Source organism: Syngnathus floridae, chromosome 1 (genome assembly GCF_059516105.1).
Source record: "Syngnathus floridae isolate MCC-2025c chromosome 1, RoL_Sflo_1.0, whole genome shotgun sequence".
NCBI classification, from domain to species: Eukaryota; Metazoa; Chordata; class Actinopteri; order Syngnathiformes; family Syngnathidae; genus Syngnathus; species Syngnathus floridae.
This window is the reverse complement of record NC_142413.1, coordinates 14,702,706-14,723,606: the sequence shown is the minus strand read 5'-3', so window position 1 is coordinate 14,723,606 and position 20,901 is coordinate 14,702,706. Positions and strand designations below refer to the sequence as shown.

General features: G+C 41.4%; 1 protein-coding gene across 1 annotated transcript in view; it reads left to right on the top strand.

Annotated features, from left to right (window-relative positions):
- The window catches only part of fat2 (FAT atypical cadherin 2), an 80,898-nt gene that overhangs the window by 41,462 nt on the left and 18,535 nt on the right, over positions 1–20,901 (top strand). Inside the window, exons 13-22 of the mRNA XM_088374907.1 lie at positions 812–1,011; positions 1,269–1,422; positions 1,718–1,951; positions 2,474–2,851; positions 9,891–10,102; positions 11,906–12,046; positions 12,719–12,862; positions 15,095–15,292; positions 17,127–17,727; positions 18,555–18,755. Of these exons, the coding sequence (XP_088231033.1) occupies positions 812–1,011; positions 1,269–1,422; positions 1,718–1,951; positions 2,474–2,851; positions 9,891–10,102; positions 11,906–12,046; positions 12,719–12,862; positions 15,095–15,292; positions 17,127–17,727; positions 18,555–18,755 (2,463 nt within the window). The remainder of the gene's footprint in view (positions 1–811; positions 1,012–1,268; positions 1,423–1,717; positions 1,952–2,473; positions 2,852–9,890; positions 10,103–11,905; positions 12,047–12,718; positions 12,863–15,094; positions 15,293–17,126; positions 17,728–18,554; positions 18,756–20,901) is intronic.

The following is a 20,901-nucleotide window of genomic DNA, read 5'->3' as shown; positions in this document are numbered from 1 at the left end:
CTTGACTTAAGACTTTAATGTTCCGAGAAGCAAGACTGTAGCTATTAACCGCAACTAAGGGCAGTTCTCTTTAATTGAGCAGCAATGGGGAACACGTTTACAAAAATAAATAATATCAGCCATCTATTAAAGTCTACAGAGCAGCAAACAGCTTCCAAATTATGAATGCCAAGTACAGTATGTATTTCACACATTAATGCAGTAATCCTACTAAAGGAAAGTGGAATGCGTAAGGTGGAAAATAAACCCTTCCGTAAACCCGAGCCGTGATTGGTTGTGACCTGCTGACTGTGATGTCATTTTCAATTTACTTCACACTGTGTTTTGACTACCGTATTTTCCGGAGTATAAGGCGCACCGGACTATAAGGCGCACCTTCAATGAATGGCCCATTTTAAAACTTTGTCCTTATATAAGGCGCACCGGACTATAAGGGGCACCATTAATGCATCATGTCAGATTTTTAATCCAAATCAAATCCTTCTCCATTTTATCTTTTTTATTTCAATTTCAGACGCTGCAAATTACTTTATAATCACAAAATAATGATCCATTGTCTTTTTGATTCGTGATTCATAGTCTTCAGCGGGCCACTTATGATTGATTTCATGACACAATGCTTCGGGCCAGTTTAGATTTAGGAATTTGGTCCATATATAAGGCGCTTACAAAGAACATTTTGGGGTTGACATTCTGCTTTAATGCTGAATAATTATTGAAATAGAAATGAACAAAATGATTAGAAATATAGTACTTGACAAAGCATGCTGTCACATCATGATGTAACAGGTGTCTTTATTGTTGGCCACAGATGGCGACCCACTGGGCCAATTTGCTGTGATCCATCAGGACGAGGGTGAATGGGGTTTGATCACCAAAGAGTCGCTGGACCGTGAGGCCCACGCCGCCTATGCGCTCACAATCACGGCCACAGACGGAAAGTTCCAGACGCCCATCAGCGTGCATGTGGACGTACTTGACGATAATGACAACACACCGCAATGCCAACAGGTTACAATATACACACATATTGTTAGCATTCATCACTGTCAGGGTTAGAATGTTTTGTGAATTTTCATTATTATTTTTTTATGTGTGCTCTGTGATTGGTTGCAACCCTTGAGAGGATAAAAGTGGTTCAGATGGATACTTGTATCACAATTTGTCTCGTATGTGCTGGATTGTGACAAACTATCAGTATAACAATATACTGTTACATTTTAGGATGCTGCATCACATGTGCTAACCCTTATGTTGTGTGTTTTTAGCTGGTGTATTCAGAGGCTATCATGGAAAATTCTCCATCCAGCATGTTTGTGCTGAAAGTGTTAGCTTTGGATGCAGATGAGGGCCCGAATGCTTTGATCTCCTTTAGCCTGCATGGTCCTGATGCAGACCAGTTTCATCTGGACCACGTCACTGGTATGTACCTACACACACACTAGACAAAGTTATTTAGTAAGTCCAAGGTTAAACGTGTAGTTAGCCTTGTTTTATGTTTAGCCGGTACGTCAAACAAGGCAGTGTATTTTATTACCTACATATTGTACATTATTAGCTAGTCTTAAACTAACATACTATATGTACAGTACTTGGTCGCACTTTTTTTCCGATTTTGCAACTCGGACCTCTCTGTTTGAAGGGGCATAGTGCGCTTTACTTACCTGGATTCAAACGAAACATATAGTATTTAATGTAAAACATCTTTCCTCACTAGGCGAACTGTTCACCTTGGCTGCGCTGGACCGTGAGTTAATGTCAGAGTATAAGATGGTGGTGCGCGCGACTGACGGCGGCGGGCTGTCCTGCCAAGTGGACATTTTGCTAACGGTCCAGGACATGAATGACAACGCTCCACACTTCTCGACCAGCCATTACCATGTTAGTGTGTACGACAACACTACCAGGAGCACACCCGTTGCAGCTGTATACGCTCAGGACAAAGACACAGGTACCACAGGCAAAGATTTCAACAGATGTATCCATTCTGGGATAAACTGAAACTCCAATGCATCATTTTGTTATCTCTCATGGTGTTTTTTGATTTGCAAATTGATAATATATTGATATGATAAAAAAATGCAATATAGAATACACTATTACATCAGGTATCACTTCTTTGGCTGGCCCCGCAAATGATCAGAACCCTGATATGTATCATTTATCTATTATACACTTATCAATAATATATCCATCCATTTTCTATACCGTTTGTCTCCACGGGGGTCGTGGGCGTGCTAGAACCTATCCCAGCAGTCATCGGGCAGTAGGCGGGGGACACCCTGAACCGGTTGCCAGCCAATCACAGGGCACACGGAGACGAACAACCATTCGCACTCACACCTAGGGGCAATTTGCTCATTGATGCACCTTTGCGATTGCCCAAAGCCGCCCTCAAATGTCTGCTTTAAACCAAAATTGCACACTATGTTTGTAAAGTTCTCACTAAACCTGGTACATTTGTTTCCTGTAGGGCTAAACTCAGAGGTACGGTATTCCCTGCTGGCGAACGATGATGGTTACTTCTCTCTGGACGAGTTTTCTGGCGTACTGCGTCTGGAGCGAGTGCTCGGCCCTGACACGCCGGCGCGCTTTCAACTAAAAGTGAAGGCATCAGACAGCGGCCTGCCTCGCCCGCTACACTCCATCGCTGCGCTCACGGTGGATGTCGTGTCTCTGAATGACTACCGGCCCATCTTCTCCAGTGCCGAATACCTGGCCCAGGTCCCCGAGTCACTGTCCGTTGGCTCGCGGGTGATTAGCGTCTCGGCGCTCGATGGGGACACCTCAGTAGTGTACCGCATCGCATCTGGGAACGAGGACGGCCACTTCATGTTGGACCCCAAAACAGGTACTAATTATTTTGAGATATTTTGGGGGCTGATGTAGTGTCTTATGCAGATGCCATTGTAAATATCATGTCTTCAAATTCAATAAGCATCACATTTTACACATAATTGGTAAGGTTGAATTATACTGCCCATTTGAAGTTGTTTGAAAATTCAGGCCATGGAGCCAGTTTCCCTTAGCAACATGAAAGTTGTTAGGCATGTCTTATCATGAGTAGAGTATGCTGAGAAAAAAAGCAAGTTTGCTTCTTTGGTTCAAAGCGGGCATATTTGGTTCAATTGGCACAGTCGAGATGACCATGAACCAAAAAAAAAAAAAGAATTAGATGGGCATGTCTCTCTCCTGAGTATTACCACAAAAAAGTCTCATGAGGCCATGCAGTAAAATGCCTAAAAAACACACAGGTTGGGTTTAATCTTGCAACTGTTCCTTGAGTCCCTGAAGATAGTCTCAGATTGTAGTATGAAAATTAGTCAGCATATCTATTAGAATGAGTAGATTCACCCAAAAAGGTAAAAAATCAATGTTTGCGTCAGTTGCATCCAACCTAATGTTTTTTTGGGGGGCTCCAAAAGCCATTTTTACTTGGTAAATTTGGTTGGCATGTCTATTATACACGCAGAAAAAAAATTCAAGACGCCATGTGCAAAAAGACATACATGAAGACTGTCATTTTGGTTTGACGAGATCATTTGAAAGTCAATTTGGTCATTTCCAGGCATCGTTTCAGTACTAACCTCTCTTAGAAATGTCCGATTGATGCTATCCACCTTATTCCTACGCCCCATGAGCCTTTGTGTGAAACTCAAGCACTTTCCATATCTGAACGATGTTACTTCTTCTGTGATGAATCTGAAAAGCGTATCAATACCTACAAGGTAATAAGGTTGGTCGCATTTTGTTAAAAAATGGCGGAAAGTCTTAATTCGCTCCAAGCAGTCGTATTTGTCTGCAGCCAAGCTTCCCACTGCATGGTACATGACAGGGACAGTTCTTGTAAACAAGCTTCAGGAACAAGGTTTATCATTTTGAACGTAATACTAGAAAGATGGACAGCACAAAAATGTTGTTCTGGGTAAAAGAATCTTTCTGACATGAGTTCTTTGATGTGAAGGGTTGAACAGTAAAGTTGCCTGTTTTTGGAGCCAAGCTGCCGCAAGGCAGAAAAACAAGTAATTCACGCTAGAATCCAATTTATCCCCCAAAGGCAGCCGCGGGCTGCGTCTGCTCATGTTTAGGCTCATTGATTTGTGCTAATAAGTCAGTGTGTAATATTTATTGATATGCTACTGTTAACTTCTAATGTGCAACATAGCCTACAGCAGTGATTACAATCAGGTTTCTTAAACAACCGTTTTATTTTGATTTTCTAACGTTTGTCTTGCTTAACGTTGATAAATGATTGCATAATGTTGCTCTACTTTTGAAGTGTGGCAAAAGAAGACAAAGAAAAAGCAAAACACTAACGTCACATACACACGTGTAGTGCTTTGTTTCTCAGTCTTTGAATTCAGGGTTTGAAGCCAGTTTCTTTTGGGAACATAAATTTGGTAAGCATCGTGCGTATCATGACAAGACCCACAAAAACGTCTCTGGAAACCATGCCCAAGATTATAGAGGAGACGTTTTGGTTTAAAACACAAATGTTACATTCAATTAGCCTTGTTGCGCCCAATCACATTTAAAATAAATAAATCACAATCAATCAAAAAAAAAAGTCACCAGTTTCATTCAGCAACGGGTATTTGATGATTATATCATGATTAGACATACTACTAAATAAAATCTCGAGGAGCTATGCCTGAAAATATACACAATTGTGGCCATTTTAGGCTCAGATGGCTTATTCTATTATGCCCTTGACACACACATACACACACACACACACACACACACACTAAAGCCATTTTCCATTCTCAAGTTTGGTTAGCAAGTCACTAATGAGAAGACCCCAAAAAAATCTCAAAAAGCTCTGGCTAAAAAGACAGGAGGTCTGCCATGTTGTTTTGAAAATCTATTTCATGGGTCATTTTCATTGATTTGTGCCAGTTAGAATTAAAAGAAAATAATAATTCAACCCCCAAACCAGGTTTTGTGTAGCAACAACTTCTTTGACATGTTCATCATGAGTAGACTTGCAAAAAGGAAGCCATGCCTGAAAAGACATTAAGTCTGCCAGTTTGGTTTGAAGCAGCAGTGTCCATTTTGCCAATTTGGCTGTAAATTTAGAAATGCTCTGGAGAGAAAGTAACAGTGATTGGACAGGAGCAAGAACTATGACAACAAAGTCACCGGTGTCCCAATGACTTTTAAAATATTAGTATCAAGAAAGGAATGAAGCGGGATAACTAGACGATGAAATGGGGGGAAAGCAGCTGGAGCTCTCCTGAAATTTTAGGCTCGAAATTGGCAGGGAATGTAATCAATCTTCTTTGGGAAAGGAGAGTTGAAATCCACTACTACTGTGGGTAAAGCACGGTGGTGAAGTTTACTGCACTCCATAAAACAAGAAACACTGCTACGTTGCCTCAACAAAGTAGCAACTTAAAGTAGCATGAATATAATAATAAATAAATATAGATATCTTACATTAAAATCCAACAATGCTTCTCTGACATTATGAAGCATTCATGGTCCAAATGTTGTTTTATTGTTTATGTTGTTGTCTTGCTGCATCTGTGTTCGTGCCTCGAATCAATCAATAGTCCTTCTCTGGTCCTAGAACTAAATATTTTATTGTTTTGAACTTCAACTCATCGTGGACTTTGGAGTCAAGCTTTGAGTTTGGTGTTTGGACCCGATGCCCTTCAGAGGATTTCTTACGTTGGCTCTCGAAAAAATCGTTAAAAGTCAGCCAGCCCTCATTGATCACAACTCTACGCTCTTGCACTCATTATCTGGGGGCAAGCGTCAAGTTTGGACAGTGCAGATGCAGAGATAAGAAGTTTGAGCACCAGGAATAAAGCTAAGCATTGGTGAGAATCTCAATGACTTTTGGCGAGAAAACCATCAGATATTTATTTATGAGGTCATATCCAAGAAGAGCAAGATGTTTATCTGACTGAACTCAACAAAGTTTGACCTCGGACAGGAGGAGGGAGGTTCTTGATTGATTGTCAAATGTCTTGATACAATGTGGCGACATGAATGCAGTGAGCTTGTTCTGAGGCCAAGTTTTTGTTGTCGTAACCACGGCAATCAAGTGGTTACAATCAAAAACACAAACCAGAGTATATCTTATGGATGGTGCCTATTTTTTTTTCAATGACCCCATTGCAAATATAAGATCGATTAAAAACATCTACTTTGTGTGCCCCTAAAATCCGTAACAATTAAAGAGGTGCCTATTTTCGAAAGAAAACATTTGTAATGTAAATTATGACTATAGTGATTCATTTTTAAAAGTTATAATTATATGAGAATACAAATATATTTACTCAAGATTTTATTCATCTTTCCTAAAACAAAGACTGTATTTGTTGAGATAAAAAGGCCCATGAGATATAGGTGTCATATATCAACATGATGGCTACTCTCACGCGTCATTCGTAACTGCCACTTTGCTCAATAGAAATAAATAGGAAAGCGAAAAATGATCCGCAAAGTTAGGAAAATGTCCACAGCATGCATAGCGCAACTCGTGCCTAATGAATTGACCATTGGCACATCACTTCACTGCATTTTTCTCTCATCGACAACTTGCAAATGGAGAGAGCGCGTGTGACACTTCTTGCACAAATTTAATAATTCCGCATTGCAATATGAAAAACAAACCTCTGCGCATCCCGCAGAGACCGGCATGTAAACAATAACAGGCTACAACATTTTACATTCACACACTCACATAAAATAATTGTGTTATGCCCTCAAGGAACAAAAGGGAACAGTGTATAATGTGATTTGCTTCTTTAACTGGCAAGCACTTTTCACACTTCTTCCATTTCAATGCTTGAAGTTGTATAGCAAGTCCTTATTAAAGCTCAGACTTGCTTCTTCCATTAACCAACATTGAGAGGTGTGCCTTTACTGTTATTTACAGGGAACTCATCAATTTTCTATACTGCTTCTCCCCATAAGGAGGTCTTGCCCACACTGCACCACCCCAAACATTGCAGAGCCTTGTGGTTGGCCTCTCCTCAGCATTTATGATCTGAGCAAGAACACTTTTGTATAGTGGTGCTATGATATTTTTCAAAATACAAGCTGGTCTTCACTTCGAAGTTTTGAGATGCAAGTGCTGTATGTTAGCAGTGACGTCAACAAACCTCATTTTACAAAAGGAGCCCCTTGGCAACAAGTGAACAATTCTTTGGAAATAAAAAATTACACATTAGGCCAACAACAATTTTTGTTGTTTGAGGGGAATGGCTGGAATAGGTTAATGGCATGTCCATTTGTTTCACTGTTGTATCACTGGCCCAAAAAGTAACAATTATGTGTGTATTTGGTAGTTTTTTCCATGCAGCACCAATAGGTCAGTCAGTCAGGACATGAACATACACAACTGAGATGAAGATGAATCCCACGAGAGCAATAATAACCATACAAAATGGAGAAAATCATCGATTGATTGTCCCTTAACGGTTCATTCGACGCGATGGCACGACAGCTCGACTTATTGAGGGGGTAAATGAACACGGCAAGTGGCTCAGGCATTCATCCATTCTCAAGTGATGATTGCGTCTGTCACCCCATGTGAAAAATGCTCAGTATGCAGAGGCACCCAAGCACGCCAGCGCTGCCATAGTTTCACACTTGTGCCACGAGTCGCCGGGAAAATGCATGGAATAGCTAATGGTAAAGTCTTTGTTGCATGTTTACAAGAGCACATGACCAACGATGCTGCTTTTGTCAAAGTACTGCATAACCTGTGCAACGCTATTGAAAAAAAAATACTTTATCGAGAAGTTTGATAAAAATACATTCATTTGTTTGTTCCACAAGTGTGCACAGCCTCTCGCAACAGGGATGTGGCTTTTGTATTGACTAACCACATAAATTGACTAATCACATTCATTATTAACCCATAAAACTACGTCAGCAATGGCACACTTAGACCAGATGGTGATGCTGTGTGATGATTGTCAATGGGTGTTTCAGGCATTTCTTCTGTTGACCCAGTCGGGGGTGGTTAATCCCTGGTTTGTGTCATGCCGTGTTGTTCCACAGATCCCACCTATGGATCCACAGCCACATATGTCCTTTTCTGTAGCTCTCAGGTTGTTCTTGGTGGCTTTTGTTCTGCAATCATTTCATGCCAAGGAGCTTTCATGTTCACTATAATGGATGGCCTGCTCAAAGCTAGTGTAGCTATCGTCAAGGAAAATTAGGATGAAATATCTGTCTCAATGGTGTAGGGATGCTCACCCGACCTGTGTGAGGGCAGTGTGGGATTGATTTCAGCTCAATGACGTTGTTCATGAGGGTGTGACTGGTTCTTTGTCTCTATGTGTGCCCTGCGACTGGCTGGGGACCAGTTCAGGGTGTAGTCTGCCTTTCGCCCAATGTCACCTGAGATACGCTCCAGCCATCCCCCCTCCCCCCCGGGCGACCATGAGCAGGATATGCTGTGTTGAAAAAGAATGGAGATCTTTGAGATTTTATCACGTGAGGGAGACCCAGACAAGATGCAAAGACAATGCTGATCACATGACAATATCTGTGATGCTTAATTTTTGATGAATAAATACAAGACTAGATGTGGTTTACAAAATAAAAACTATGCTAAGATGTCTCTTCATTTCCGTTGACCAAAACAAGATGACGAATGTCACAAAATGTCGTGTTAATTCCCAAGCTTTTATGACTTTTCCATAATCCTGGTTGCGGTAGTACTTGTACAAAACAAAATAGAAAGAATGGGCTGGGGGGGAGACGGGGAGGAGTGGAGTGCAGCCGGTGGCCATAAAGCGCCGACACGTAATGATCGGCGGGGCGTGGGGGGTTGTGTTCGAGGGAGTAGCGGTGGCTGACAACTGTTTCACGTTGAAAGATAATAGTCGACTGGGAAGGGAGCTGCAGCCGTCACACACCAAAAACTTTTCGGGGGTATTATGATGCTATTTTGTTTGAATACTTTAGTCAAAAACCTGACTAGACTAAAAAGAGTATGAACCTGACTCAAACTAATAAAAACCAGAATGACATCTTGACACAAAGACTAGACCAAAACTAGAGCGGGCTTCCAATAACAACACTCCTCGCATCGGGCTTTTTAGCCATTCCTGCCGCATTCAGCATTGAGCTCTGATTTTTTTTCTCTCTTGCGCTGGTTCACCTCCTTGATATGGTCATCCCAGGGGACTGTCTGTTCCAACAGCATCACCCCATTGGGTCTGATGTTGACCTTTCCATATAATCTGATGAAATCTTGAGCTTTCTTGGGAGTGACTTGAGACTTTCTGTTCTGGATCGCTGAACGGATGGAATCTGCCAATGACCTAAGGACTTGGTCATGGCGTAACCGATAACAGCGTCCTCAAGAACCTCCCCTGAGGTACTTGTACATCACCACCTCCCTGCCGCGGTTGATTAACTCTGTCAAGCCGCTTAAAGGGGCTCTGTGGTTCGACCATGCTTCTCAAGAACCAGGGAAGCCACAGTCGTCTCATGATGGACTGGCTAATGGTCTACTCTGGTGTCTCTACTGTTGTCACCTGAGCCTCAGAGAGCAGAGTATTCTGGGCATTACACTGTGCCGCCAAATCCATGCTTTGAACTATTCTGAGGGTTAGCATAATATTGATAGATTGACAGATTTGTCAGTCACTGTAAACCAGGCTTTATGGTTGCTCTTCTTTGTATCCCACCCAGGGGCAAGTGAAACTTGTTAGCCATTTAACATTTCTTGAGAACCAAAGACCTGGACTTTAATGAAGGGGTCCCTCAATGTGTGGTCGCCACTTGCCCATCCATGCTGTAGAATGAATTGTGCATGAATTAATTCCTCCATTCTCAATTATGAAGAGGTGTTACCAATTGTATACAAAAATAAAATGAGAGTTATTCAAAAATACTTACTATTCTAAATATGTCTACAGGTGGGCTGACCCTAGCCGCCCCGCTGGACTTCGAGGTGTCTCGGGAGTTTTACCTGTCGGTGGAGGGCAGCCGGGGCAGGTCATCATTGGCCGATGTCACCATTGTGGTGGTCAACGTAAGCGACATCAACGACAATGCTCCCATCTTTTCCCGCGGTGACTACAGTGCTGAGATATCTGAAGAGCGAGCCCCAGGAAGCCTGGTGATCAAGGTACACCTGTAGAACATCAACACACTTGCAGCACGATCATATATTCTAAATTCTAATTCAACGGATGTGCATGTTGCTACAGGGAGCATGTACCTTGTCTTCATTCACTTAGCTTGATAAAAGTTAGTAAGAAACTAGGCCTAGTTATTTTATCGCTTTTTGTGCTAAGAGCAGCAGACTGCTTTTGCAGTAAGATGAGATAAGATAAGATTTTCCTCTATTAAATAAGTAATACATTCTATACATACATACATACATACATACATACGTCTTTCAGGATCTTTAATGTGATGTGCTGACATGTTGTGAACAATATGATGTATTATGTATTGCATTACAGTGAACTCCGAAAGACTCTTTCACCCATTGCTGGATTTTACAAAAGAATATTTTTAGAAGTTACATTGGATTTTTTTTTTCTATTTTTCTTTCTTTCGTAGCCGTTTTTCGTGGAAAACACTTGTTGGTTTTTCAAGAATTTGGGGCGGTAAAGAGTGTCAATTACATGTGGATTTTCACGTTCCATGAGTCATTTCGGTCCCTAACCTTAGTAAATAGCAAGGGTCCACTCTACCGTACATTGTTCAACAACAAAGGCGTGAGTACGATGCACCGACCAACACAAACACGCCAGGCAGCTTGAACTGCAATAGCTGCCTTTTTTTTTTTTTTTTTTACACATAGTCATGATGTGCAGGAGGTGTACTTATCCTGTGTGAGCCATCACGTCAGGTACCGTGAGGGAGATAAGGCGGCAATAACACAGCTCAGTGACTTGCTGATGGCAGTCTAATCACACACTGTCCTATTTGACATTTTTCTGCTGACGATTCTTCGCTGCACACCTTCAGCGCTTTTGCGTGTTTAAAATCGTCCGACATTGTTCTATCCTCATAAAACATAAAAAAAGTATCAATTTCAGGCTGAAATGTATCCATTTTTAGCAGCATTAATATTGGGGATAGGGAAATAGCAAGGGGGGATGGTGACGACATACCAAATGACATTGTGTGCACTGGTCTTAAACATGAGAATAACAGAAATACATCAAAGTTTCTGAAGACATTGAGGGGTTCTGTTTTGGTGACGTCAGTATTGCATCTCAACTTTTTGCAGATTATGTGCTTCTATGGGTTCAAGCCACACTCTTCAACGAACTCTCACTAAAGCGGTTCGCAAATGAAGTGTGAAGTGGTTAGGATGAGAATTAGCGCCTCCAAATATGAGACCTCAGTTGTGTTGTTAACAACACTGCCAAAATCAAGGATTAAAAAGATGCCAGGTATTTAAATTGAGGCGTCAAACACCACTGAACCATGCCCTGCTCTGTCCACTGTCCATGAAATACTTTTACTATCCCCTAGAAAAATTGATGCTACTTGGTCTATTTATGCTCACACATGTTTGAGCCACAAAAGTATGTTCACTTCAATCCTCTGTGTGGCCAAAGTCTTTCCCATCAGGTTGTCACGGGGCTTTCCTACGTTGACAAAATTGAAAATGAAATAATGAAAAATTGTTTCACACCATAGCTCCACAATAATTACTTACTTGTCATTTTTTGTTTAATTTCAGCAATTATCCTCAAACATGTATAATGTACAGTATTTAGAAAAGGTTTCAGAATTCACTTTACACGGTTTTTACGGTGACGTATGTGATGTGTATAGTATGTGTAATATTGATGTATGTTTGTATTCATGTATGAATCAGTCAAAGACTATTTCATCGGGAGACCAAGAGATTCCTTGAATGCTTGACGACCCCTGCTCTAGTCTAATATCCTTCACCCCTCTCCAAAAGGTTACGGCCAGCGATCGTGATGGTCCACCCAGCAACAACCTGCTGCGTTACTCCATCGTGAGCGGCGACCCTCTGCGGCAATTTGCCATTGACCCTCGAAGCGGCGAGATCAGCGTTTGTGCTGGCCTGGACCGGGAGGAGGTCAGTCAAGCATATGATGTGCTGTCATACATCCCAGCATATCATTGCCATTTACCAGACGCAGTGAAAAGTGTCATGCGCCCTTTTATTTGATCTTTCTCAAATTTCATTGTGGGGTTAGTTTGATTTATTTTTATAATCATAATCATTATATTATGCCTTTACTGACGTGATCAATGACTGATCTTTTGGCGATGCCATGCCACAACGTCATAAAATACAGCATTTCTATTGTGTATGGAAAAATGACGGTCAGTAGATTTATATTAATATTTTAGATTGATATTTTTTTGTATCTTTTATATTCTATCCATATCCAAGCGAAAAATTATAATCTTTGTTGCTTAAAAATGTGCTGATTTTTGGTTTTGCGACTTTTCATAACGTTTTAGGATAAAATAGCCCTCCCAAATAATTTTAACAAACGGCGTGAAACTTGTCATGATGAATTCCTTTAATGATCTTACTTCTTGTCTTTGATCTTCTTATGGGAGAGAGTCCAACTTTTGGGATCCAATGAGAAAAACAACTCAGTCTATCTAAAACGTGCAAGTCATGACAATATGAAAGGGACCATTAAAAAAACGATTGCAAATGTGTAGATGATAAAATTGAGCATAAGACCAGTAATTAGGTGCAATAAAATCATTTTATATGTGTCTGTCTGTCTAGCATCCTCATTACTCCCTGACGGTCCAGGCAGCTGACGAAGGCGATCCACCGCTTTTGTCCGCCGTCCTCGTCACTATCACTGTTGCCGACGCCAATGACAACCCACCTCTTTTCTCCCAGGTCCAGCAGAGTCTCCTGTTACAGGTTAGACCACCTTTCAGAAAGCTGAAGAAAGTCAGGAAAAAAAAAAGTCAGGAAAAAAAAACAACAACATACTAAACACCAGACAGTACTCTGCTGATACGGGCAGTTAGTCAGACAAATGTGTAATTCATTCCATGACCATGCTTGTAACTCAAACCACTTGTATTGCAAATCCTTTTTCCCCATTCAAGCGAATGGAAATACCATTCCATGTTTTACCCTGCCTCCTGTTCTTCAATAAGGGGAAATAGCGCTCAATAAAAAAACGTACTTTATAAAATCATAGAAGAACAATTCAGTAGAATTTAAACTTAGATTGTAATTTAATGCTGCAATAATCCAATTCAATGTGTTGCACAGTAAACCAGTACTTCTACTTACTCAGTAAGATGTTGCATAGGAAAAAGAATAAATGCCTGTGAGTATTGTTATCTGTCCATAGTGCTGCGCCACCTTTTATCTAAATATCTATTGGTTTTAAAATCAGGGCTGTCAATACTAACCAGAAGCAAGGCAATGGTATTTCGCATATTGTATCAGCGTTAACAGGGCACCAGATAGCTTTTTGTTTTTACAAGGAGCATAATGGCCCCCTAACCTGAAATTTTAGAGGCACAAGTTAGAAATATAGGGCTGTAGGTTGGCTTGGGAAGCAAATATTCCCTCATTTTTCCTCTATTACTGATAAATGAGATGTGTGAAGCAGAGGTTTGCCAAACAACAAAAACTATATCCAAGAATCGTAATTGAAAAGCACAGAAACAGAAAGGAGGTTACGGTGGTGTCCGTACAATAAGGACCAGAAATGTGAGGTTTAATACCAGATGCTCACTCCTAATGCTGTCACGTTCTGAGCAATTTTTATATGTCATCTAGATGCAGTGGTGCTGTGTGAACAGCAGAAAAAATATATTGCCTTTGCTGGGTAGTTTTTCAGTTGTGGCTCTGCAAGTTTGCAGAATCTTCATTTGAAAGGGGCTTACATTTTACCCAAAACTGTTTCATCAGATGATATTAAAATTCAAGTAGTTTCTTCAAAAAAGACTACATTACATGCCTAGAAACCTCTGATAGGGACAGCAACGCCATTAAAGCTATTAGCTGCCTCGTTCCCTCAAGAAGACAGATAAAGAATTACTTGTCCACCTGCCACTTTTAGCCATGCAAGCTGTCACGTAAGATTTAAGTGTGTCCTGACAGTCAATCCAAGTCTATATCCATCTGCAGCACGCAGTCTTCATCTGAAACATAGAGTGACAGCAATCTCTACATTTGGAATGCTAGTTATCTCTCTGGACTGCCATTTTTTTTTTAAATAGAATTCTCTCTACTTAATGCCTTTTACAAGTGTGCGTTATTTTTTACCAGATTTAAACAGTTTTAGATTATCCCTTCCTCCCCCACAATAAACAAGTGACTGCATATACATGAAAACACATACAGCACGTGTCAAGCACATGCAGGTAACACGGTGCCACCTGAAAATATCCAAATTGACGGTAAAATGGACACCTAAGCAAAAATCAGACTTCCCATGTCTTTTTGTGATATGGGAAATTTGTGAAGGATCCTCAAAAATGCCTAAAATGGTCAGTTAAAACCAAAACGGCCAGCTCCCTATGAATTTTTGAGCATGGTTTCCTGATACTTTGGGGTTTTCTCTGACTTATGAACCGTATCATCATTGAAACACATTCACATTTTGTAAAATGCATTTAGGTGATGCTGTAATCACTAACTGTAGCAGCACTATTTGAGCCAACAAAAATAATAACATAATAATAATATTTATTAATTGTAATAATATAGTATTGGATTTACCGTATTGGCCCAAACTTAAGACGACCCTGATTATAAGACGACCCCCTCTTTTTCAAGACTCAAGTTTGAAAAAATACTTTTTGAACAGCAAATTTAATTTTTATGCAGAAAATAATTACAGTACATCTGAGACAAATGATTATAACAATATATTCGAGTTATTGTTATTTTGCCTCATTCAAAAACACCGTCTTATATTCGGGCCAATACGGTACTTTGCACTTTTCTATAGAAGCCTATACTCAAAACGCCCAAGAAAGGTGACGATGGTTAGTTTTGTAAATATAAAATTTCATTTGGTAGTTTTTGTTTTTTAAAAAGCACCACTATTTCAATGTCATGTTTTTTTTTAGTCTTTAATGATATGCTAACTGTGGTCAGCAATTAATTCCACTGTTTTCTTTTCCACAGGAGAGCGAGGCGGTGGGCAGCGGCATCCTGCAGCTGCTGGTGACCGATAAAGACACACCCCGCAATGGACCACCATTCTCCTTCCACATTGTCAGCGGCAACGAGGACCAGCGCTTTCATGTGGATCAGGGCGGTCTTCTGTCACTGGCGGCACCGCTCAGAAGGACGAGCCGAACACAACACCGCCTCAAGATTCAGGCAAGATTAGAAAAAAGTTGGCCTTGCCATATATTACTTATTTATTGGGAGAAAAAATTCTTTTAATGTCTTCTATGCCACATTTCAGCTGCTTCAGTATTTACTCAGGTCTTACACATATTACATCTGCTATAATAATATGTCACACTATGTCAAGCCCACTCAGTCGGGAGGTTGGTGATGGTGATGATGATAATGATGATGACAAGGGGCCATGAGGGCGTCTGTCTCCACACTACTAATGAGCGTATAGGCATTGTTGGACAGCCGTCAGGCTCCCAAAACACAGCTGACCCAACCAGTTGCGGCATTCATTTAACTCAACAGTGCTCAAAAAGGTGACAAAAAGTTGATTTGGGCAACTTTTGCAACAGTTAAAGCAGCATTAACATTCAGCACAACATACAAGGCATATTCAAGATATTTGAGATGCACGCAAGTGATACAGTGAGGTCACGGGTCAGAATGAAATCATCAGAATCTGCAATCAGGCGGGCGAAACCTCAAAGCATCACCCTACTGGCGAAGCATTGATTTATCGACTCTTTATCACGAGAGTACTTCGGAGCAGATCATTCATTTTCCAAAGGATGGGCCCGACTATCACTTGCTAAATTCTGGCTCGAAAGTCTTCAAAACGAAACCAGCTCATGGTTTCAAAACTGAAAACTTGGTTTAATTAATTTCACATTTCAGTCTTTATGTTAAATCAATGCTCAGACATCACATTTAAATTTAGATACTGTGCATTCCTAAAGTATTCAGTGTTTCACATTTTATATTGCAGCCTTATTGAAACAAATATCTTTCCCGAGCCATAATTTTGCAGAAAATACCCACTAATGACAAATTGTAAAAATAATAATAATAATAATAATAATAAATAAATAAAACCTGGGTGGATTTTTCACCAGTTTAATAAATAGTAAAAAACAAACATGTACATAAGTATTCATAGCGGTTGCCCTGAAGCTTGAAATTGAGCTCAGATAGTGAGCACAGGCTGAGAAAGGGGCTTAAGCTTTGGGGATGGTTGAGAAACCTTGAACCTTCACACATTTTGCTGGCAACTATAACAGTGCTTGATTGACATTTGCTGCCAAATTGCTGCATTTTCAATTTTGATTGTGATCTCCATCCACAACAAAAAGTGCTTTCAAGCAGCAACAATCCGTTGCTCGATAAGACAAATTATAAGAATCGTTATGAAGAAGTCACTGTGTGATGCATCATATACACAACACTCATCACATGACACATGCACCGAGAAAAAGCATGAAAGGTCGAGGGGTATGTGGCTTTAAATAAGAAATGTTATGGAAAAGTGAATGGATTGAAAAAGAATGATGTGACAATTTTGGGGAAAATATTTTGCAAAAATTGTTATGACTGTGTGAATGTACATTGTCTATTTAGGAGAGTTCAGTTCAAAAAGCCTATCCTGGTTGTGCCGTTATGCTTCTGTTGTAATTGAAAGGGTTGGTTGGTTGGTTGGTTGGTTGGTTGGTTGTTGGTTGGTTGGTTGGTTGGTTGGTTGGTTGGTTGGTTGGTTGGTTGGTTGGTTGGTTGGTTGGTTGGTCGGTCGGTCGGTCGGTCGGTCGGTCTGTCTGTCGGTCGGTCGGTCGGTCGGTCGGTCTGGCTGACGGTAGAATTTCCTGATGAATCTTGTTGAATGTGCAGAGGATGATGGTTTTCTGGTTGAGAAGTTGTAACACAAGGCAGGAGAGCAGAGAGGACGGACGGCGTGTGGGCAGGAGGGAGAGCGGGTGGGCTTTTTTTTTTCCTGCCCTTTGATAATCATTCTGTGCAATATTGTGATATTATTTTCTCAAAGGTGACAGACAGCGGCCACCCTCCACTCTCCTCCATCTGTGTGGTCACAATCAACGTCACTGAGCAGAGCAAGTACCCACCCTCCGTGGTACCCCTGGAGGTCTTCATCACCAACGTGGGTGGGTTTTTTGCCAAGCACCTCATCGGCCGGCTCCATGCCTCCGACCAGGACCCGCAAGATGTGCTGGCCTACACGCTGGTCTCCGAGGAGCCCGCCGGGCACCACTTCTCTGTGGACCGGGCCACTGGTAAAATCTGGGTGGACAAAAGCCTGGAGGAGAGTACCTACGTGCTCAACGTCAGCATAACAGATGGCAGATTCAGCATCTGGACATTGGTGAAAGTCCATGTCTGGGTGGCCACACAGAGGGCGCTGGACTCCGGCGTGACCTTGCGACTGCCCATGATTTCTTCTGAGGAGTTTCTGGCAGATCACTGGCGAGGCCTTCAACGCAGCCTGGCTCAAGCGCTGACATTTCCCCGGCAAGAGCTGCACCTTGCCAGTCTCCAGATGCTTCCTGACACCCAGGCTTTGGAGGTTCTGCTGGTCTGGAGGCCTCAGAGTGGACTGGTCCAGTCCCTACCAACCAACAGACTAGCAGGTGATCCTCAGCAACTCCATTTGAATCTCCTATAATTGTGGTTCTCCTGGGGTACTTTAAAAAAAAGTTTATACATCTGACATCCTATCATGAACACAGAATTTTTAGCTTTGTTACACTCTTTTCTCATGTAAACTTGTCCAGGGAAGGCAAGACAACGAGCAAAATGATTCTGCTAATGTCTGTTTCATAGGGTGTATTTACACCTGTGCTGTTTGGTCCACTTTAAATGAATTCTGGTGTGTAACAACTGGACCGAGACCCACTTTATGAGGTGGTCTTGCTCTAATAAAAGCACAAATATGAGCCGGAATCCAAAGTGTAGGATTTCCATGTATTGGTTTGTGCTCTGTATGCTGCCTTGGTCATTTATGTTAAATGGGAACACTAAAAGTTACATGCATGAATTTGTATAGCTCACTTGCAAAAAGTACTGCATGAAGTGCATTTGGTCCAGCTCTAGACCAAACAAGCAAAGCAAAGGCAAAGATGGGAAATCCAGGTCCAAACAGTACAAACCCTGCCAGTTTAGTTTTAGTTACAAATGTTTCTACTAGATCAGCAGGTAAGATGCTCATTTTCGAGCTCGTTTACCTGCCTGAGTAGAAACCGCTATGGCTAAAGCCAAACTATGGCAGGGTTTGCAATTTATGGACCTGAATTCCCCATCGCTGACCAAAGGACCTTTCTGGTGTGAATACATCCTTACCAAAGATTAAACTGTTGAGTGATTATCGGTACTCAGTATTGGGTTTGAAAGGTTGCTAAAAAAGCGAGCAAATCACAGAGACCCACCCTGTTCTATATTATCATTTGGTCCCATGTAGGCATCATGTCAGACATCGAGGACTCTCTTGGCCTGGATGTTGTCCATTTAAGCCACAACGGCTGTCTGGGGACCGGATGTCCGCCACGAGGATGTCGAAACACTATCCACTTACCAGGAGACATCATGAACCACTTCAGCACCGCCAGACTGTCCTACATTACGCCGCAGCACCGCTGGGAAAGCGTCTGTCCCTGTAACGGTATGAGGATTCACAACATTTTCGGGGAGCTAAGGTTTTGGTGGTTTCAAGACAATAAATAACAAAATCTCATCCCAAGTCATCAACATTGCTGTGTGAAAACAGATGACTTTTATTAAGTAACTGAAATCTGTTGTTGTTTTTTTTAACACAAACACTCAAGTGCTGTAGTTCATTAGTTTGATTGTTCAGTTGAGGGTTGTTTGGTCGATTGGTTCATTGGTTTGTCGGCTGATCAGTTAATTGGTCGGTTGGCTGTTTAGATCTGTTAGTTAAAGGAGCATTAGACAACATTTCGACCGTCATAAAATGTTTTCATAACTCTTCTGATGAAACATCAACTCACAACTAGTTGAATGGTACCATTGTGATGGCCTGATAGTGTCTGTGTCGCTTTGACTGGCACAGAAAATAAGTTGGGGAGAGCGGCAGGAAACATGCCACATGAAAAACTACAAGATGTAAACATAGTAAAAATAACATTACTAATAATGTGGGGTGGCAAAGCTTTCTCCTGCCCATTGTTGTATTTTGAGCTTCATAATGCACCACACGTTTTCATTGGAGACAGGTCTGGACTGCAGGCAGGCCAGTCTAATCGTCACACCCTTTAACAACAATAAAGCCATGCTGCTGTGCCACCGTGCAGAATGTGGCTTGGCATTGTCTTGAAGTAGGAATGTGCTGTAAAAAGGGGCTTGCCCACATATGTAATTGAGGTAAAGATACAAGTTTGTGTATGTTGATTTTCTGCTTCCAGTGTTTAGTAGATGTTTTCCATCAAATGCAAAAGTGGAACGTTAGGAACAGATTCATTTGATTGTTTTGTTTCAGAAGCAGTTGGCGGCCCAACTTTTATTCGTGAGATGTCTGCCAACCAGAAAAGCTGTTTCCGCCAACTAAATGTGGCAAATCCAGCGATAGTGCTGCTTATGGGGATGTTGATTTGTGTGGGCATTGCTACAAAGATTAGCAGCGGTGCGGATGGAATAAACGTCAGCCGGAGGCTCCTCGGGATGGAACTTTGTTACCAGTTTGTAGGCGCCACGTCACACCCAGTCTTTTATTCAACAGCAAGGAGAAGTTATCACCTTCTTTTATTACATCCACTGTTTCAAGGGTCTTAAATATTTAATTTGACACTCACAACTAATGTTATAAAATAAGCACTGTTTCCACCTGACAGCTTTTGTTGCTTTTTATGATGCTCCTCAGATAATTCATCAATCACTGTAAACCAAACGCGAATGCACTTACTTTATGATAGTTATCATCCACCTGAATCCATTTACTTTGCGAGTGAGTGAGTGAGTGAGTGAGTGAGTGAGTGAGTGAGTGAGTGAGTGAGTGAGTGAGTGAGTGAGTGAGTGAGTGAGTGAGTGAGTGAGTGAGTGAGTGAGTGAGTGAGTGAGTGAGTGAGTGAGAGTCAGTCAGTGAGTCAGTGAGTCAATCAGTGAGTCAGTGAGTCAATCAGTGAGTCAGTCAGCGAGCGTGTAAGCAAGCGAGCGAGTCAACCAGTGAGTTAGTCAGTCAGCGGGTCAGTCCGTGAGTGAGTCACTCAGCAAGTCTGCCTGCAAGTCAGTCAGCAAGTTAGTCAGTCATGTTTCAAAAATAATATCTGATTACCAAAAGAGACACAGACTCTCCCAATATGGCTGTATCACGGTGTGAATGTTCAATGGATTCCCGTCGTATCCCTCAGTCTGCGGTGGCCCAAACGCAAGAGTTGCTTGGTTGAGCAATTCGTCAATTACTTATATATATAATTCACAAGTTCAAGACATGATGTAGAAGTGTAGTTCACTGGTAGTTGGTTAGTTAGTAAAGCCATACGTGTGCATGTAGTTAAATTGAGGCCCGCATGTAAATAGTTTTGTCGGCAAACTTCAAACATCAATCATTTGAAGTTGCATTCAATGATGACATACATACTAGGTGACCATTTTGTGATTGTCGTACGTCATGTTCCACTTGGACCCACTAGCTTTTGATGCTTTTTTTTCCTGCTCATTAATTGATTAAGAAAACAGACAATCATTATAAACTATCACTCACGCAAATCGATTCGCTTGGAATTAATGCTCATATTCAGGCCAATGTGCGTCAGAGTGACTCATCCGCTTGCTCGCTTTTCGTCAGTGATGTT